The 16,742-nt window shown below is 40.7% G+C and overlaps 1 protein-coding gene across 3 annotated transcripts in view; it reads left to right on the top strand.

Annotated features, from left to right (window-relative positions):
- Nucleotides 1-16,742, top strand: part of ARHGAP10 (Rho GTPase activating protein 10) — a 199,236-nt gene that overhangs the window by 155,239 nt on the left and 27,255 nt on the right. For all 3 annotated transcript variants that reach the window (XM_061584721.1, XM_061584720.1, XM_061584719.1), the window contains 2 exons: nucleotides 6,686-6,845; nucleotides 10,746-10,880. In XM_061584721.1, the coding sequence (XP_061440705.1) occupies nucleotides 6,686-6,845; nucleotides 10,746-10,880 (295 nt within the window). The remainder of the gene's footprint in view (nucleotides 1-6,685; nucleotides 6,846-10,745; nucleotides 10,881-16,742) is intronic.

Raw genomic sequence — 16,742 nt, 5'->3', positions numbered from 1 at the left:
TATTCTGTACCCCTGCTTATTAAGATCTTTAGGGATATTAAAACAGAAACAGTTTAAGGATTCTCAATTGCCATTTGAAGAATGGTTAATAGCAGTTGTTGAAATCCTCGGTGAGTTCCTTGGTTTCTTACTAAGTCAAGTAGCATATTGAACCCTTCATATAACGTTTTAAGGAAACTTCTGTCTCTGTGTGTTCCTACCCAGCTCAGTACTCATAGCCCCTCATCTGAGTGAAAGTTGTACCTCCCTATTGAAATAAAATGTTTTATTTTATTTATTTATTATTTTATTTATATCCCTTCCTTCCAGCAGGAGCCCACGGCGGCAAACAAAAGCACTAAAAACACTTTAAAACATCATAAAAACAGACCTTAAAATACATTAAAACATCTTTAAAAACATGAATTCTGGTCTATACAGGTCTGTAGTGTTTGAGGAAAGGGGGCATGCTTTTGGTTTCCCATTTAGGCAGTAGGTCAGACAAAAACTATTTAACATATATTACCAGAAATCTCTATACACATTTCTTTTTACATTTTTTTTCCTAAGAAAAGATGCATGCTTAACGTTCTTTACTTTGGTATGAATAATCCTCTGGTAGTTCATTTCACTGTCATTTTCCTCTTGTCTAGGTGAATCTGGATTGTATACTCACCCTTCTGTTTGATTTTATCTAATTGATAGAACTTCCACTTGTCATTTTAATCTCAATTTAGCATGGAGTTCCCCTCCTTGCTCTGCTTGTATCTTTTTTTTTTAATACGATAACCCTTGGATCTATCATATCTTGGCATTTTAATTATGAGGTCTAATTTAACACCCTGGCACAATATCTGTGACTCTGCTGGGAACTATTTTCCACAGCTTGATGAGATTGTGATTTCTTGAGCCTTTTATTTTTAGCTAGCTCGATGAGAGGTTCGCATTGGAGGACGCTGCACATCTGTAGGTTCTTTTTATTTCAATGTATGTTAGGTGTGGATAGATATTATTCCAGCCAGCCAGAGAGCTACCTAGTAACGCAGTTCCATCCTACTATAGAACAGCAGTTCTTTGTGAGTAACCAGCCTTAGAGTGAAACAAGAGATTTCATGAGATGAACCAAGGGCATTTGTGCAGCACCTCAGCAGCAAAAACTGCAGTGACACAAACAGAGCATTCTCCTTGGGAAGTGAGTGCTTTATCATCCAAACTTCCTTCCTCTTACCATGTAATCTTATGAAGCCTCTGCCTCTTACCATGGGGGCAAATTTGGGACAGAGATATGAAGATGAGGCAATGGGTGGTTGACTGCAGAAGGCATGTCTCTGTGAAAAATAAGTAGGAATATGTTAGAACAGTGGTTCCCAACCTGGGGGTTCGGAAGTCATCCTAGGGGGCTCACAAGGAACCAAGAAAAGAATTATTTCTTAATTTAAAAATTAATTAATGGCTGGGCTGTGCACCACTACTTGTGAGCCTGCACTGCGTGTGCACACAGTCGCTTCCACCTCTTTCCTTCCAGTTGGCACAGACAGTTCCTGCCACACAGAGAGCTGAATAGCACAGCACTCAAGTGAGTGGGGCCAGCTATGCTTACTTAAGCTCCAGCACCTCTCTCCCCTCTTTTTTGTCAGCAGCAGTGAGGGAAGATTGATCAAGTTGATTGGCTGTGGCTGTAGAGATGGGGGACCCTGGGAGGGGTCCTTCTGCCAAAAAAAATACAACAGGATGGAGTCCTGGAGCATTCCCCCATGAATACACACCTGGGCATTTATTAAAAATTCACTGTATAGTTAACTTATAGTTCAATATATACATGTCTACTCAGAAGTAAGTTTCTTCATATTTAACGGGGCTTACTCCCAGGTAGATCAAATGCAGTGATCAAACCAGACTAAGATTCTATTGAAGCTTTGAAGCTGTACAACTTGCCGGAGGGGGGCAGGATGGAGCTTTTTAGTTCAAAGATGCATCATTCTGGTCAAAGGAAGTAAAAAAAATATGTCTACAATACAAGGGCATAGGCTGCAGTCCTAACCAAGCCTACTCAGAGGTAAGTCCTATAGAATTCGCTGGAGCAACAGCCATACGAGGTAGGTTAGGCTGAGAGTTATTGGCTAACCCAAGGCAGTAAGTGATCAAAAAAATGATGAGTAAAGTAAGTTTTAAAATGTGAAATTGCACATGTTCAGTGTATTTTTGTTGCTGTTTGTCAAGGCTTTGAGTGTGTTTTTATACAGATGTATATGTTCATTTTAAATATATTTTAAAATATTTTAAAATATGTTAAGTTGCCCAAATTTTGTTGTTTTATTATTGAGTTGTTTATATGGGTTGTAGTTGGCAATGGGGGAGAGCAGGGCAGCTGTGGTAGGCAGAAATTAAACAGAAATTAAATTGAGCCTTTTCTTGTATAGAAATACAATTATGGGGAAAGCTTCACCATAAGCTTCACATTCTGTTTGCTAGGCATATTATTATTATTATTGTCATATGGAGCTTCCTGAGCTGAATGCTGAAGAGGACATCACTGTATACAGGTGGAACGCTTAAAAACAGAGTCCAAATGCCCTGGCACCAACCAGGCTCTGTTTACCACTCTGGGTGGTTTACTTTTATGTCCTTCCTTTCATTTCCTTCAAACTTTGTTAAAAGTTGTTTATATTGCTGTATCTTGCCTTGGGACCTTCTGGTGAAGGGCCGGTAATGTTATCATCATCATATTAGTTTTTGTGATGAATAAAAAGTGACATTATTTAATGCTTCATTATGTATTTTTTCAATTAACAGACCAAAATTAAAACAATTAGCATGTGGGGGTCATGAACATTTTTGAGGCTACAAAGGGGGTCCCATACTCATAAAGGTTCGGAACCACTGTGTTAGAGCATCAGTGTATATGCAAATATATTGCCGTGGTTTAAGGCAAACTTCACGGCTGAATGGGAATACTGCTATTAAGCACAGAACTTTCACCTGTTCTTGTTAAGACAACAGGGCTTGTACAATGAGGGCAAATCTAGCGAGAGGGCACAGCCCATCTTTAATGGGTGGCTGTCTCACCACTTAACTTGCCTCTCATGATTGTTTTGAGGATATTATGTTCTCTGTGATTCATGGATGAAGGGTGAGAGACAAGTGTAACCAGTAAAACCATACTGTTCATATGGGTTTGTATGCTAAATAAGTAAAATATGTATTATTAATATGTGATACAGATATTAGGTCTTCATTCCCATATGTGGAAAATATTTTTTGTCTTAATGCAGAAGTAGGTCAGCCAGTGTCTTCTTGAACCATATTTTTTATATTAGACAGGGCAATTTTTGGTAATGTAATTTTTTCAAAGTGTCTTAAAAAAACAGAAGGGAGCTTCCAACCTAATAACATGCAGTAATGACACCTTTATTTTTGCTTATGGCATGAGGAAGCCTGCATTTAAGCGCTAATTCTAAAAATTAGTTGTTTTGAATTAACTAAAGTGAGTCTTTTCACTCCCTTGTTCATGCTAGAAAGAGGTTATTGCAGTACTTGAAACTTTTTCAAAAGTCTGGAGTTGTTAAATAATTTTTATCTGTGTTTTGCAGAAGCCATGAGTGCATGGTCAGTAGAATTCATTTCAGAGCTTGGCCTTTCCTTGAGTTGCATCTTTTTAACGTGGCTGCTTTTGGCAAGGGTTGTTCTAAACTTGATTGTGAGTGGTGCTGTTCTCAAGACAAACTAATTTTTCAAAGGTTTTAGTAAAGCCAGATAGCACTTCAGATTGGATCCCTCTTGCTTCAGAGGGTGGCTGTTAGCCCAGTACTACCTTGAATGGATTATGTGGCTGCCCCTTAAATTGTAAACTACTGTGCGTTCCTCTTTCAGCAAAATTCATAGTATAGTAAGAAGTGTGTCACCAACTAGAAGTGATTTGTAAAAGTTTATTGCAACCCAAATTGCTGGCAGCTGGATCACATCTTGGTGGTTAGAAGAGAGCGTTAACAGAGTTCTCTGAGGATGGTCTGAACCAAAGCATTTACTCTCGTCTCCTGCCATGGTAGTCACCTGAGTGACACTTAGTTGATTTCTGGCAGTGCCTTTGGAAATAAGGTGGCAAAGGAAATATTCCAACAAATATCTGTCTTTGTTGTTGCTCCTCTCCAGACCTAAATTACAACCTGTGTTAACGTTGGTTATTGAGGGAATACTACCATCTCCTGTGCAGTTTTCTTCTGTAGGATTTGAGAATGTTTTGTGTGTGTGAAAGAGAGAGACTTCCCTTTTGATATCTGCTGCTGTTTTGATATCTGTGCTGCTTCACACTGTAAATTAATTTGCTTTGACTTGTATTGACACTCTAACCTAATTTGTCTTTCTTACTTCTCAATCTAATTCATGTTGTCTGTCTTCTGTTGACCTTTTTGAAGTGGGTTTTGTTCTTTGCATCATAATGTGACTTAATAAAGAGACTTAAATTTCATACTCCATGATTTTTTCTTAAGCTTATTCAGACATCTCAGTGCAGCAATTGCTGTTTCTATCACTATTCTAACCTATTATTACAAACCTACACACCCAAAATCTACAGCTATAAATCTTCTGTTACTGGTGTGGAAAATTTGGCAGTTTAAAAACACAAGAAAGCCTTTCACACATTCACATTGTTATGACTACATTCTGTGTACTTACTATGCTGAAGGTGGAATGGGAAGTATCTGTTTTCTCCCACACTGGATGCTAGCAACACCATGGTCCCAGCTCAGCTCTAGTCATATCATTACTGCACAATCTTATTAGTTTCTACTCTTAAGTCTTATTAAATTCATTTGGACTTGAGCTCAAGGAAGAATGTGCGTAGGATGGCAGCCCTGGTTATGTGCAATAGTAGCCTCAAGTAAGGAGTGAATGTTCCCATCTGCATCAGAAGATGTATCCAGTCATTTCAATAGGGCTGGATTACCATAGTAATGCATATGGGAGCTTGCTCTCCCTTGGTGGAATAGGGTTTTCCATGTTAGTTTCATTGACCTGGATTGTGAGTACTATGAATGGAAGGAAGCTCATCCAAGGGGACTTTCCAGTCTTCACCCTCCTGAAAAGCCTGTTTTCAAGGAACTCTCCTGAGCAGTGTGGGATGTGGCAAGTGGGCTGCTGGACATGAAGGAAGGGAATCACATGAATTGCACTTTCTGCGAGCGTCATTGTGCTTACAAAAGGTGGTTCTATCTGATTTTGAAGATTTCGCCTTCCCAGCCTTCCGCAGCCCATCTTAACTTTAATCAGGAAGGTCCCTAACCCTTTTAGAGAAGCTTTTCAGAAGGCAGGAGGGGGCATGTAATGGGGAGTTTAAACTGTTATGTTGCTATTCCACCTATAAAATGGCACTATGTCTGAACTGAGGCAGTCATCTAGGCTGCTGTTCTACTGTTCATGAAAATAAATGGCGATAACCAGTGTAAGGATTTATGGTTGTGCAACAGAACTGTCCCCCTCCCTCTGCTCCAACAGGATGGGGAAAACCCAGAACAGATTTAGGGGGCACACAGAGGAAGAGAGGGGGAAATTATGCTAGCAGAACTACTGGAACTACTTAGTATTCCATCGTATACAAGCCAAAGTGGTCTGCTAAGCATCCCGTTTTGGCTTGGTATCTTCTCTGAACCTGATACCACATGCGGTAATTATAATCTGAGCATTTGTTTCTAGTGTGCACTTCCAGAATTTTTTTAAAAAGATATTTCACTGCCAATTGCACATTAACATGATTTTAAGATATGAATATTAACCTGTGTTGTAAAAATTAACAAGTGAATTGCTCTAAAAGATTGCTCTATTGCTGTTTAATCTCCTAGAATATGTTTTGTATTGTGAAATCTGTACCTGCAAACTAGATGTAGAAATATCACATAATCTAATTTACTACAAGAACGCTTGTCATGTCATGCAAATATGAACTGCAGCATCTAAAAAACAGCAGCTCAAGGCATCAGATGCACAAAACCAAGGTAATCGGTCTGATATGCCAGAGAGTGCAATTAGGCTGGAACTGGAATGATTCTGTTCCTCTAAGTTACCTTGCTATGACAAGCTAATTTAGATTATCAGCTACTCTAGAGAGACATTTTCTGATCAATTTTTTCACCAGTGTTTGGTTTTGTGGTGTGGTAAGCATTAACAAAATGACTGTGTATCTTGGAAATTGCTGAGAAGGTGCAAGGGATATCTCTGGAACAAAAAGTGCAAGCCCTTGATTGCGCTTAAATATCTCTATTCATTACCTCAGAATTCTGACAGTGTAGAGAGTTCACACATTCTACTGAAATAATTGACCAAAGTATAGTCAAGTAATGTACCTGTATATGTGCTGGCTCTTAACTCCTATCTAATATTGCACCTCTGGTATTTACTTCATTTGGATATTAAATATGCATCTATGTTGAATATTGTTCATATTTATCCAGAAAATGTATCCAGATGGTGTCAGAATTATGTCAATGCCATATGCTAATTTTATGGGTCAAAACCTGACATGATTCTCCACCAGTTTTAGTGAACAAGGGTTTCATGAATAGTTAAATTTGTTTTTAGCCTGAAGCCAGGGCAGTAAGTCATTCAGTGGAGTCTGTTTCAAAATAGAGTATTAGGTTTCAGTGCAGGTATTCTGTGCATCGTGTTTTGCCTTATATGTATATGTAAAAATAATTTCTTGCTCATTCTTCAGGTGACAGTCTTAGCCCTCCAAAAGAATGCACACTCACTGGTAGCATGGATTCCCTGTCTTCTCAGTCTCCTACTGCTGCTGTCCCCAGCAGCCCTCCAGAGGCAGAGAAAAATCAGCTTGTAACTGACAGTGGTGACTTAACAGACAGGACAGCAAATCCGTAAGTAACATTATTTCTATTTCAAGGCAGGCCTGCTATATAAAAATCTCCAGAGGTACAGATTTCTTGTAGTCATGGATGAAGTATTCACCAACCCCAAAGAAAATGGAAAGCAGTATTCCCTGTTTCTCCTTCTCTTTCTTCTGAAGAGATTTTGTTTTTTTTCTAATGAAACTCTCCAAAGTAAATGAAAAACATGACAAGAGTGTAACTAATAATATTAAGTTTAATTATTAAAGCTGATGTTGCAAGACAAATGCTTGTATAGCATAATGTCTCTTCTAAGGTACAGCTTAAAATAATAAACCCTTAATTCTGTGGTATAATTACTGTGAAATATATCAGCCAACAGCATCTGAAATGGACCATTTTAGAGGACAATAGTGATCATGCATGGAAGGGATCCCTGTATAGTTTACTAGATTGCTGTTTCACTCTCCCTCCGTTCTTGGAAAAACAGCCCAGGGAAACAGGCACTCTGTGCACTTTCCATCCACACACACACATACATTCACACTCCAGCTTAGTTAAATCCCCCACCCCATTTAATCTAATCTTGTCCAGTCCCCTTTTTCAGTCCTTTGTGCCCATAAAGTGGGGTAACATTTGGCATTAGGTTTGTTTTGCGTTTGGGAAAGTGTCAGTATCTTAGCATTTTAGAATAGAAAATAGAACACATTGTTATAATTAACCTAGAGCTCTTATGCAGTCCAGTTAGTGCAATGTCTTCCCGTCCCCCAATAATATAGCATCTAAAAGTTCAACCCTCTGTGCAATCATTTGGAAAAGAGAAATGTGGAATCACAGTAGCAGTCACAGTGGAAGATTGAAGACTGGTGAACTTGCAATAGTGTTTCTGTGCTGTGTAGCCCAGGGAAACATTCTATTCTGGGTGAAACCTTTTGTAGAAATTGAATAATACTAAGCCTTTTTAAAGAAGTGGATCTTTTACTGCAATTCAAAGTGCCCAGAAGGAAGCCTATATGGCTGATTGCTTGTTAAAAGTTACTGCTATGGTTTTTGCTCTTTCTTGTGTTATGACAAAGACCCCACCTGATCAGAATCAGATTTGACTGGTATTCATGCCTCTAAAACTGCTGTGCGCCTTCTGAAGAGCCTGTAGTCAGAAGCCTCATTTGCCATGGTAAAATGGTTTACCGTGAACATGCAATCTTGGCCACAGTATGTCACGATCCAAATTGCTTGTATAGGGTCTGTATTTCAAGGTGGGATTATGAAGAAATGAGTAGGCAAGCTCCTTAAGCTGTGTGGCACTCAATACTTGAAGGTCAGGTCTGGATTTGAGGGCTCAGAACAGTCCTTCATTTCCTTGTGGCTAGAACTAGCATTTAATAGTCATCTTTGTCAAGAACACCTGATTTCTAAAATGACTTTGAGGCAAAGAATTCTGGGGGAAGACATCTTGTCTAAGATGAGGCCTCTGAGAGGCATGACTTTGCAGTTTTCACAACTGAAGCTAGTTCAGCATCCCCTTTAAATCAGTAATCTGCTGGAATAAATAACTTACATTTCCTTACAGCTAAATTATCATTTTCAAATGCTTTAGTCTGGACAACTGCAGTAGAGTTATGCCACAAATGTATCACCAGAATGGCATGAAAGATGATTGAATTAGTTGATTCACTGAGAGGTTTACAGTCTACATTTAAAGAAATGTTTGCCGTGTAAACTGGCTGTGCTTTTGTACAATGTAGTATTTTGTGTATGTCTCAAGTACTGTATGAGTGGGTAATCTCTTGCTTCCAAAAAGGATTTCTGCTTTTCATCAAAGTAAAGAACTTCTGCCCTTGAATCATGATCACCCTACTGCAAAATTCTAAGAGACTGACGGATACAGCGTCTTCCTTTCTGTGTCCCCATCCAACAGCAGAGGTTCATATACCAGAGAACATTTAATATGCAAGGGACATATATTTCCTGGTGCCTTTAGAGTACTTGATTGCATATTAAATTTAAAGTATATTATATCAGTTTTTATAGTAACAACATTTTAAAATCGCATGAGTTCCATGCCTATTGCCTGCTGACTTTGACAACTATTATTATTATTATTATTTATTACATTTGTATACCGCCCCATAGCCGAAGCTGTCTGGGCGGTTTACAACAATTAAAAACATTAAAAACAAATATACAAATTTAAAAACATTTTTAAAAACAATTTATGACAGTTCTGGGAGAACAAGACTGATTTTTACTGAAGAATTGGTGTAGATTCCTTCCACGGCCTCTCCCTTTTTGCTTTCTTTGTTCGTTGATTCTTGAGATAAGAGGATTCTGTTTATCACAGTTACCTTAGGAACGCGTCAGATAAACATCCAATAAAATCTTTTTTTAGGAGTTGGTTCCTGAATATCAGTAAAAAGAGCTCTAGCTTATTTTCTGTGAGGTTTCCAACCTTCCCCCCCCAAATTGCACTATATCAGACAATAACTTTTCTTGTCAAAGAAAAATGATTGACAGGGTTTTTTCCCTTTTGTAGGCAATATTACTGCCACCATTTCAGCTGCCTTCTGTATTCATCCATGATTGTCAAAAAATTTCATATATGCTACCACATTTCTACTTCAGAACTTTTAAGATATTCTTAACTTACTGTAATAATAGAAATCAAAGGTTTTTGTCTTTTAAGGAATTAATTTTACCATCACATAAGCCAAATACGTGCATATGAAGCGTCTACTTAATTATATACAGCCTGTGCTGTTATTTCACAGGCAGATTCCTTTTTACTTGTGTTCAAGAAGATTTCACTTCTTTCTGAAACGGAGCGTTTTTCTGCCGCATTGTAGTCTTTGAACTCTTTGTATATATCCACAAGTTGTATCTGACAGGAGCACTGCAGTGATTTCTCTACAGCCAAATGGATTTTTTTGTAAAGCTAGGGAGAAAGCAGTATGGTGTCTTCTCTTCTCAGGATTTATTTTGCCGATTGGAAACTGTTCTAGATAATATTCAATTTGTACCATACCTGTTAGATAATATTAGACGTGCACTTTTTCACACGACTTACTGAATGCATATGACATGTGAATGTATATACCATATTTCCTTAGCCCTGTATAAAGGGGCTTCTATACTACAAATGAAGACTGTCATGGGTCCTCCCTTCTGGGATCTGGATTAAGTCAGCTCAGGATAGAGAAATACTTCTTTTTTTAACCTGGCATTTGGGAGGAAGTGGGCTCTATATCTCTTTAAATGGAGTTGGTGAAACAACATGAAATAAGAACCTTTCACTAGAATTTGGATGCCATCCCATCACTCTCATGCTTACTTCCTTCTCTTCTTCCCTCTGCCATGGAACTGCGTTGCACTTTTTAAGAAAGAGAAGGGAATATTTTTTTTAAAGAAAATGATCAAAATGAACTGATGTACTGTAATGGTTATCCATTTCTCTTGATGGATATCAACCAGTGTTCATAGCACTACAACAGTCTGTAACTCCTGGTTAGACAAACTATTAGCAATTATTTGATGTTCTCAGGCTTTCATTAGAACACGCTGGCTGCCAACTAACCTTGTTCTGTATAAATGTCAGCATTTAACTCGGCCTCTTTTGTTTTGGTCTTAAGAGCATGGTATGGTTCATACACAGCAATAAAGCTCAGTAAAAAGTAAAATCATGTTTGCTTTCCTAGTACAAAGAGGAATGCCTCCTTTATTAGAAGGCTTGCTATGATTACAACCTTTTTGTACAGGTAGGTGGCATATTTTAAAAGGTATCTTATAAAGGGCAAAACATACATTATGGGAAATAATGTCACTGACTTCACTGGTCTCAAAACTTAAACTGATTAATCATAAAAGTCCACTACTGAATGGTATGGAACTGAAGATATGAATTACTAATTCTTCCCTGAAAATGTTTTCCTTTAGCTTCAGTGAGATTCATACATCTATGGTCTCCTGGATGAAAGCACAGACATGTGCAGCATCTACCTCTGTCACACCAGCATTATTGACTTTCTCCTTTCCCAGCCCTATCAGAGAGACTGACACACCAGCTGGAAGGTAATATTGTGCTATTTAGCTATTTTCTTTTCAGCTCTGTTTCTGATGCTTGTCCTATAAGAAAAACAAAACTAAGTTTTGTTCGTTTTCCTGTAACAATGACTGTAGAGAAGTTAGGCAGCATGCTAGTAACCATTTTTTACATGTTATGTCCAGTAACTTCCAGAGGCAGAAAAATAATTTTGCTACTCAAGATACAAGACTTCCTGGATTCAGATGGGGGAGGTGTGTATGGAGTGAAGCAGGGAAAGAATCTAATTAAAACTAATTAAAATGAACTTTTTTAGGATACTTTTGGTGGTGTTAAATTGTTTTGTCGATGTGTTTGCCACCCTGAGCTCCTTCAGGATGGATGGAGGGAAGTAAATGCAAGAAAGAAAGAAATTAAGTCTAGACAGCACTATTATGGGCCTTGGCTATAGCTCTACCCACAGTGAGGGAGTGTGGATAGAACTGACTGAGGTGAGGGACAAAGACATCTCCACCCACTTCAGCTAAATTCTTCATAATGTGCGACATGATTGCGTCCTGCTATCATGGGTTGATCCTGTTCACGTTGTGTGAGCAGTTGTGTTGTGCATCTCTTTGGATGGAACAGCAGCTGTCATGCAGTGGCTGTAGCTATCATTTTCATCAGGTCCTTCTTTCTCCCTCTCCCAAAGTTAATTTTGAATACAACAAAATGCATTTTGTTGTAATTAGCGGGTGAGGGGGGAGTAATTTCTCAGGTTTAATAGCAAAATTAGTTTTCCTTAATGTCTTGAGTGTCAGTTTTGGTTTATGCCCAATCAACTGCTTTATGTGCAAACCAGAGTGTAGCTTTCTGAACCTAGGGTAGTAATATGAATTTGAACTGAAATGTAGCTACAGCTATTCCTCTAAGAAAGGTGTCACTGATCAAAATGTGTTGAGTTTTTGTATGATTTGATAAACGGGCTCTACACGCCTTACAGTCTCTTTTGCATTAAATGCAAATTATCGTCTTGCATATATCCTGCATTTGTTAAGTTGATGATCAGATGGCAGGATGATAGATTACTCATGCAAATTAAGTTTTTGCTATCTTTGTACATGAGAATATTTGAGTGCACAAAATTATTCTCCTGTGCATGGAAAAGCTGATCTCAGGTGGGTAGTTAGCTCCACCTAGCGGTTGAAGGCAGAAGAATGCTAAAGAGGTTTTTTTTATATATAAGGACTTCCTGCTCTGCGCAGCTCTTATTTCAGTTTCTCTTCTCCCTTCCACCAAGAACAGTTGATCTAGCTCCTCTCTGCATTCAGGCCTGTATAGTTTGGTGTTTTTTTCCTATTGTGTGTCTATACCTTTTCCTTCCTTTACTGTTTTCCTACGTGTGTCTTGTTTAAAACAAAAAAAAGGAGGTTGTCATTTTACATTTCTCCCCCCCAAGACTTCGTGGCAGCACTGAGCCAACCGCGAACCAGCCACCCCACCGCTTCGGCTGTTAGACCACTGTCTTCTTCGTTGGACTCTGCTCCCCCACAAGCCTCATTTCTCAGGTGCATCTGTGCCTGCCTACCGCCAATCACTCGGCCAGCCTCCTCCTTTCATGGCGTGAGCAAGGACGCCTCTTGCAGCGTGCTCCCCAGGATGCCGAGTGCCTGCCACCCCCTCCTCCATCATCTCACCCATGGAAGGCCTCAGCGGGACGCTCCAGCTGTGGGGGAAGCATATTCCCCCCCGGTAGCTCGTAAGCACCTGCCCTGGCTATTATCACAGCCCTTAGCCCCCATAAGACCTACAGCGTGGTTTGTGCCCATGGAGAAGGCAACATGCAAATCAGACCACCCACCAAAGAAACCTAAATCACATCATCCTTGCACTGCAATGGAAGTTGTGCCTCCGCCATTATCCAACCAGGCCCTAGGGCCTTTAGGTTCTATTGAATCCCAGGCGGAGGTAGCCATAGCCCGTCCCTCTCCCAGCAGGCACGAGGTGGCTGAGGCATGTACTGTTGCAGGCAGGGTGGCTCCACAACGACTGGCACCTAAGAGAAGTAGGGGAATCAGTCATGACAGGCAACGGCCTGGTGATCAGAGCTTGGAAGATTACTTTTAAAAAGTAATAAATTACAGTTACAATTACTTGGCCCAAAAAGTAGTAATTACCATTACAATTACAATTGCTCTGAAAGTAACTGTTTACTTTACTTTTTCTCAAAAGTAATCACTACAATTACATTTCAGTTACTTTTTTTAAAAAACTCCTACAAGGTGCTGGCCTTGGCTGCTGCACATCTAAGAAGCCTAAAACAATATTAAAAATAAACACACACACACAGGGGGTAGTAGAATAAAAAAAATTATCCATAAGATTAACATAATGGCATAACAGAATCTCACATCCCCCCAAGCAATGAAGATACCCCAACTCTTGAAATCAAATTTTACACTTGAAATGCTTTTATAATATGTTTCTGTTATGTCTCAAAAGAACAAGATGCTCAAAGAGCATGTCAGACAAGGAATGTCTTTTTACAGTCATTACGTTGCCACCAGTACTGAACAGGCGTTCTACTGCGGCGCTTGAAGGCATGCCTGTGTTGTGCTGCAAAAAACACCGCAGCACACGTGGAAAGTCATGGAGTGATGACACTTCCCTGCTGGGAGACCTCAGGTACCTCACCAGTTCCTCCTCAGCAGTGTCCACTGCTGACTTCTTGCCCTGGGGCAGAAAGTTAAAGAAGTCATCTTCTAAGTCATCTCCTTCCTGGTCTTTATCTGAAGACTGATCACTGTCCTCATTAAGTACACCCATCTTTATTTCAGCTTTCAACAAGGCTTCCATTGTGTATCTAAGAAAGAGAGAGGATACGTTAACACATATACGTTAGGAAACCATCATCTGCTCTTCATTTCCTGATGCTTGTCATGTCCCCTGGTTCAGGGTCCAGCCTGAGCCTGTGGATGATGACATGGAAGGTGGGAAGGTGACCAAGTCACCACACTCATGGGGCAGCACAGCAGACCCTTAAGGATTACCTGCAGCAACCCAAGGTTGTGATGAGGAGCCCCAGGAAGAAAAGGCCCAGCCCCTGCCTACCAACTTAAGCCCTCTGATGCCTCCCTTGAGACAACATTTCCCTTGGAGTAATCCACCCAAAGGGCTTCCCTAATGTTCTTACTTGTTGGTATGGGTGGCGGCCTGACACGATTCCAGCCAATCTAGTTTGAAGCGAGGGTGTAGGCAGGCTGCCAGAAGAAGCCTCTTGTCCTCCCAGATAGCTGCAAACCGCTTTCTCAAGGCTTCGCGCACACCTCTCAGCAGCTGAAAACAGTATGTGTACCTCTCAGGTTTGTTTTCCAGTCCTTCTAACTTGCGGTCCAGATTGCAGAGCGTTGGTAGCAAATACCCCATGAACATGCCGTTCTCCCGTTGCAGGATATCTAGGGACTGGGCTAGTGGCTCCATAATCTCTGTGTATTCCTGTACCACTTCAATCTCAGCAGCTGTGATCCTGGACAAGGAGCACTGGTCCACTATGGTGTGCATTTTTAGTGACACAGTTGACAGGAGCTCATGTAGTTGCTTCAACGCATCAAAGGTGGAATTCCACTGGTCTTATTCGGTACCTTCAGATACACACCACATTGCGCATGGATATACTCAGCAATCTGTGCTGACTGGTTCTGCTTGGACCACAACTTGCTGCACTTTCCCATCAAGGAACGAAACTGTTTCTTGAAAGGACCAAGAAGACTACTTTTGGAGGAGTCAGAAAGCATGGCCTCTATGTCTTGTGTTGCCACAAGGCTGAGGGTGTGGCTAGCACATCTCTGGTGTGGTGGTAAAACAAAATCCTCTCCTGAGTCTGCAGCTTCTTCCTCTGCCTCAGGTCCTGTGTCCAGGATCTCACAGATAGGCACAAACTCCACCTCAGCCTCCTCCTCCTCCTGGTTATCACCATCATCGTCACTGGTGCCTGCAGCTTCCACTGGTTCTTTGGCCATGAAAACTCTGAACGCTTTCACAAAGTTGGAGCCATTGTCTGTAGTAGTGCACATAACTTTGTTGTGGATCCTGTACTGCACATGTACATCATGCAGTGCTTTTGAAAGGACATCGTATGTATGGCGCCCCTTCAGACGCTTACAAGCCAAGGCCCCGACCTCACGTTTCAGGGTAGTTGGGTTGATCCAGTGGGCTGTTACCCCAAAGTAACTCTTCTTGCCATTGGTCCAACAATCTGCAGTGGTTGCTATATATGCCACAGCACCCATTCGGTTTGCAAGAGTTTCTCTCATGTGGCATGCTCTCTTCTCAATTCTGTCTCTCAGAGTCTTGGCACATATGATGGTGAGATCTTTGGGGAGTCCAATGCGAACCAGATTAATGAATGATGGTTTGTCCACAGTCTGAAGTGGTAATGTCTCCTCTACAATGAAATCATTGATTCTCCTGTCGAGATTGCTCTGGGTGACAGGCTCCCTGCCAGATCCCCACCTCTCAAGGGTTGTCTGCTGCTGCTTCAGCATTTTGGGAGGAGGGGTGTCATGCATTGGTTCAGGAAGGCCACGTCTCCTTGCCTTTATTGCTTTTTCAATTGCTCTCAGCTTCTCAGGGTGTGCCCTCTGAGGAAGAAGAACAAAGCATGAATCCAAGAAAAAATGGAAGAGGAACTTCACAATTTAAACATAAATAGACAATGGACACTCTTTGAGGACCAGCATGACAAAGGCTTACCTCACAATGTTTCTTCACATTGGATGAGGAGGAAACAGCTGATCTCAGATTTTTGATCCTTGGAAGGCAGTAATTGCATCGTACAACAACATTTTTCCCACTCTGGCTCACAAATGTACAAGCTTTCTCAAAGCCAAACCGTGGTACTTGCTGTTCTGCAGATGTGGCTGTGGGCAACTGTCACTGCTTCATGCCCTCCTCCTCCTCGTGCACAGGGCCTCCTTTCTGAACCTCACTTTCTAGTTTTGCCTCCTCAGGATCAACAAGCTGTGACTCAAGTGGCCGCACTAACTGACTGCTGCTCTCAGCAGCAAAACCTGCAACAGGCGTCTCTGTAATAAACAAGAGATAATGCTCCTATATGGGTGAACTTCAGCTGTGATGTGCCCCCATCTCTTCCCCATGCTGCAAGATGCCCCAGTCAGAGTGGAAGTAAGCAGGTCGATAGCACAATTAAAAGAGATCCTATTTGCATCATTTTTGCTCACTGAATAACCCTGCCTGGGCCAGTCTAACCTACTATCTCACAGGGTTGTTGTGAGAACAAAATGAGACTAGGGTTCAAATCCCCACATAGCCATGAAGCTCACTGAGTGACCTTGGGCCAGTCACTGCCTCTCAGCCTCATGGAAACCCTATTCATAGGGTCACCATAAGTTGGAATCAACTTGAAGGTGGTACATATATTTTTTATTTTGAATATGATGATTATGATAATAAATATGCAGCATTTCAAATTAATTCTGTATGAGAAGCATTCCATGCCAAGCTTGGAAAACCAAGGATGAGGTATAAAATGTAGACAAAAATACTTTTGACAAAATGCCGTTTATCTTTTATCTTTTATATATATGAGCCTGGGTAGGGAACATTTAATCTAGCCTACTTGCTTTCAGCAAGAAGGGTTAAGTGCCTTCAGGCTAGGGCAGTCACCAGAAGGCCACAGCAGAGACAAAGGAGCCTAGTGTTGTGGAGATGTTAGATGGGAGCTTTGGGGAGTAAAGATGGAGGCTCCTGAAGGCTGCAGTTCTAAACACACTTACTAAGGGATTAAGCCCCATAGAACTCAACAGGACTGACTTCTAAGTAGATATAGTTTGGACTGTGCTGTTGGTAAACCTTGACTAGGGTTCTTCTGCAAAGACATCAATATCCAAGCA

This window comes from Rhineura floridana, chromosome 9 (genome assembly GCF_030035675.1).
Source record: "Rhineura floridana isolate rRhiFlo1 chromosome 9, rRhiFlo1.hap2, whole genome shotgun sequence".
Classification (NCBI taxonomy): Eukaryota; Metazoa; Chordata; class Lepidosauria; order Squamata; family Rhineuridae; genus Rhineura; species Rhineura floridana.
This window is presented reverse-complemented; position numbering and strand designations above follow the sequence as displayed.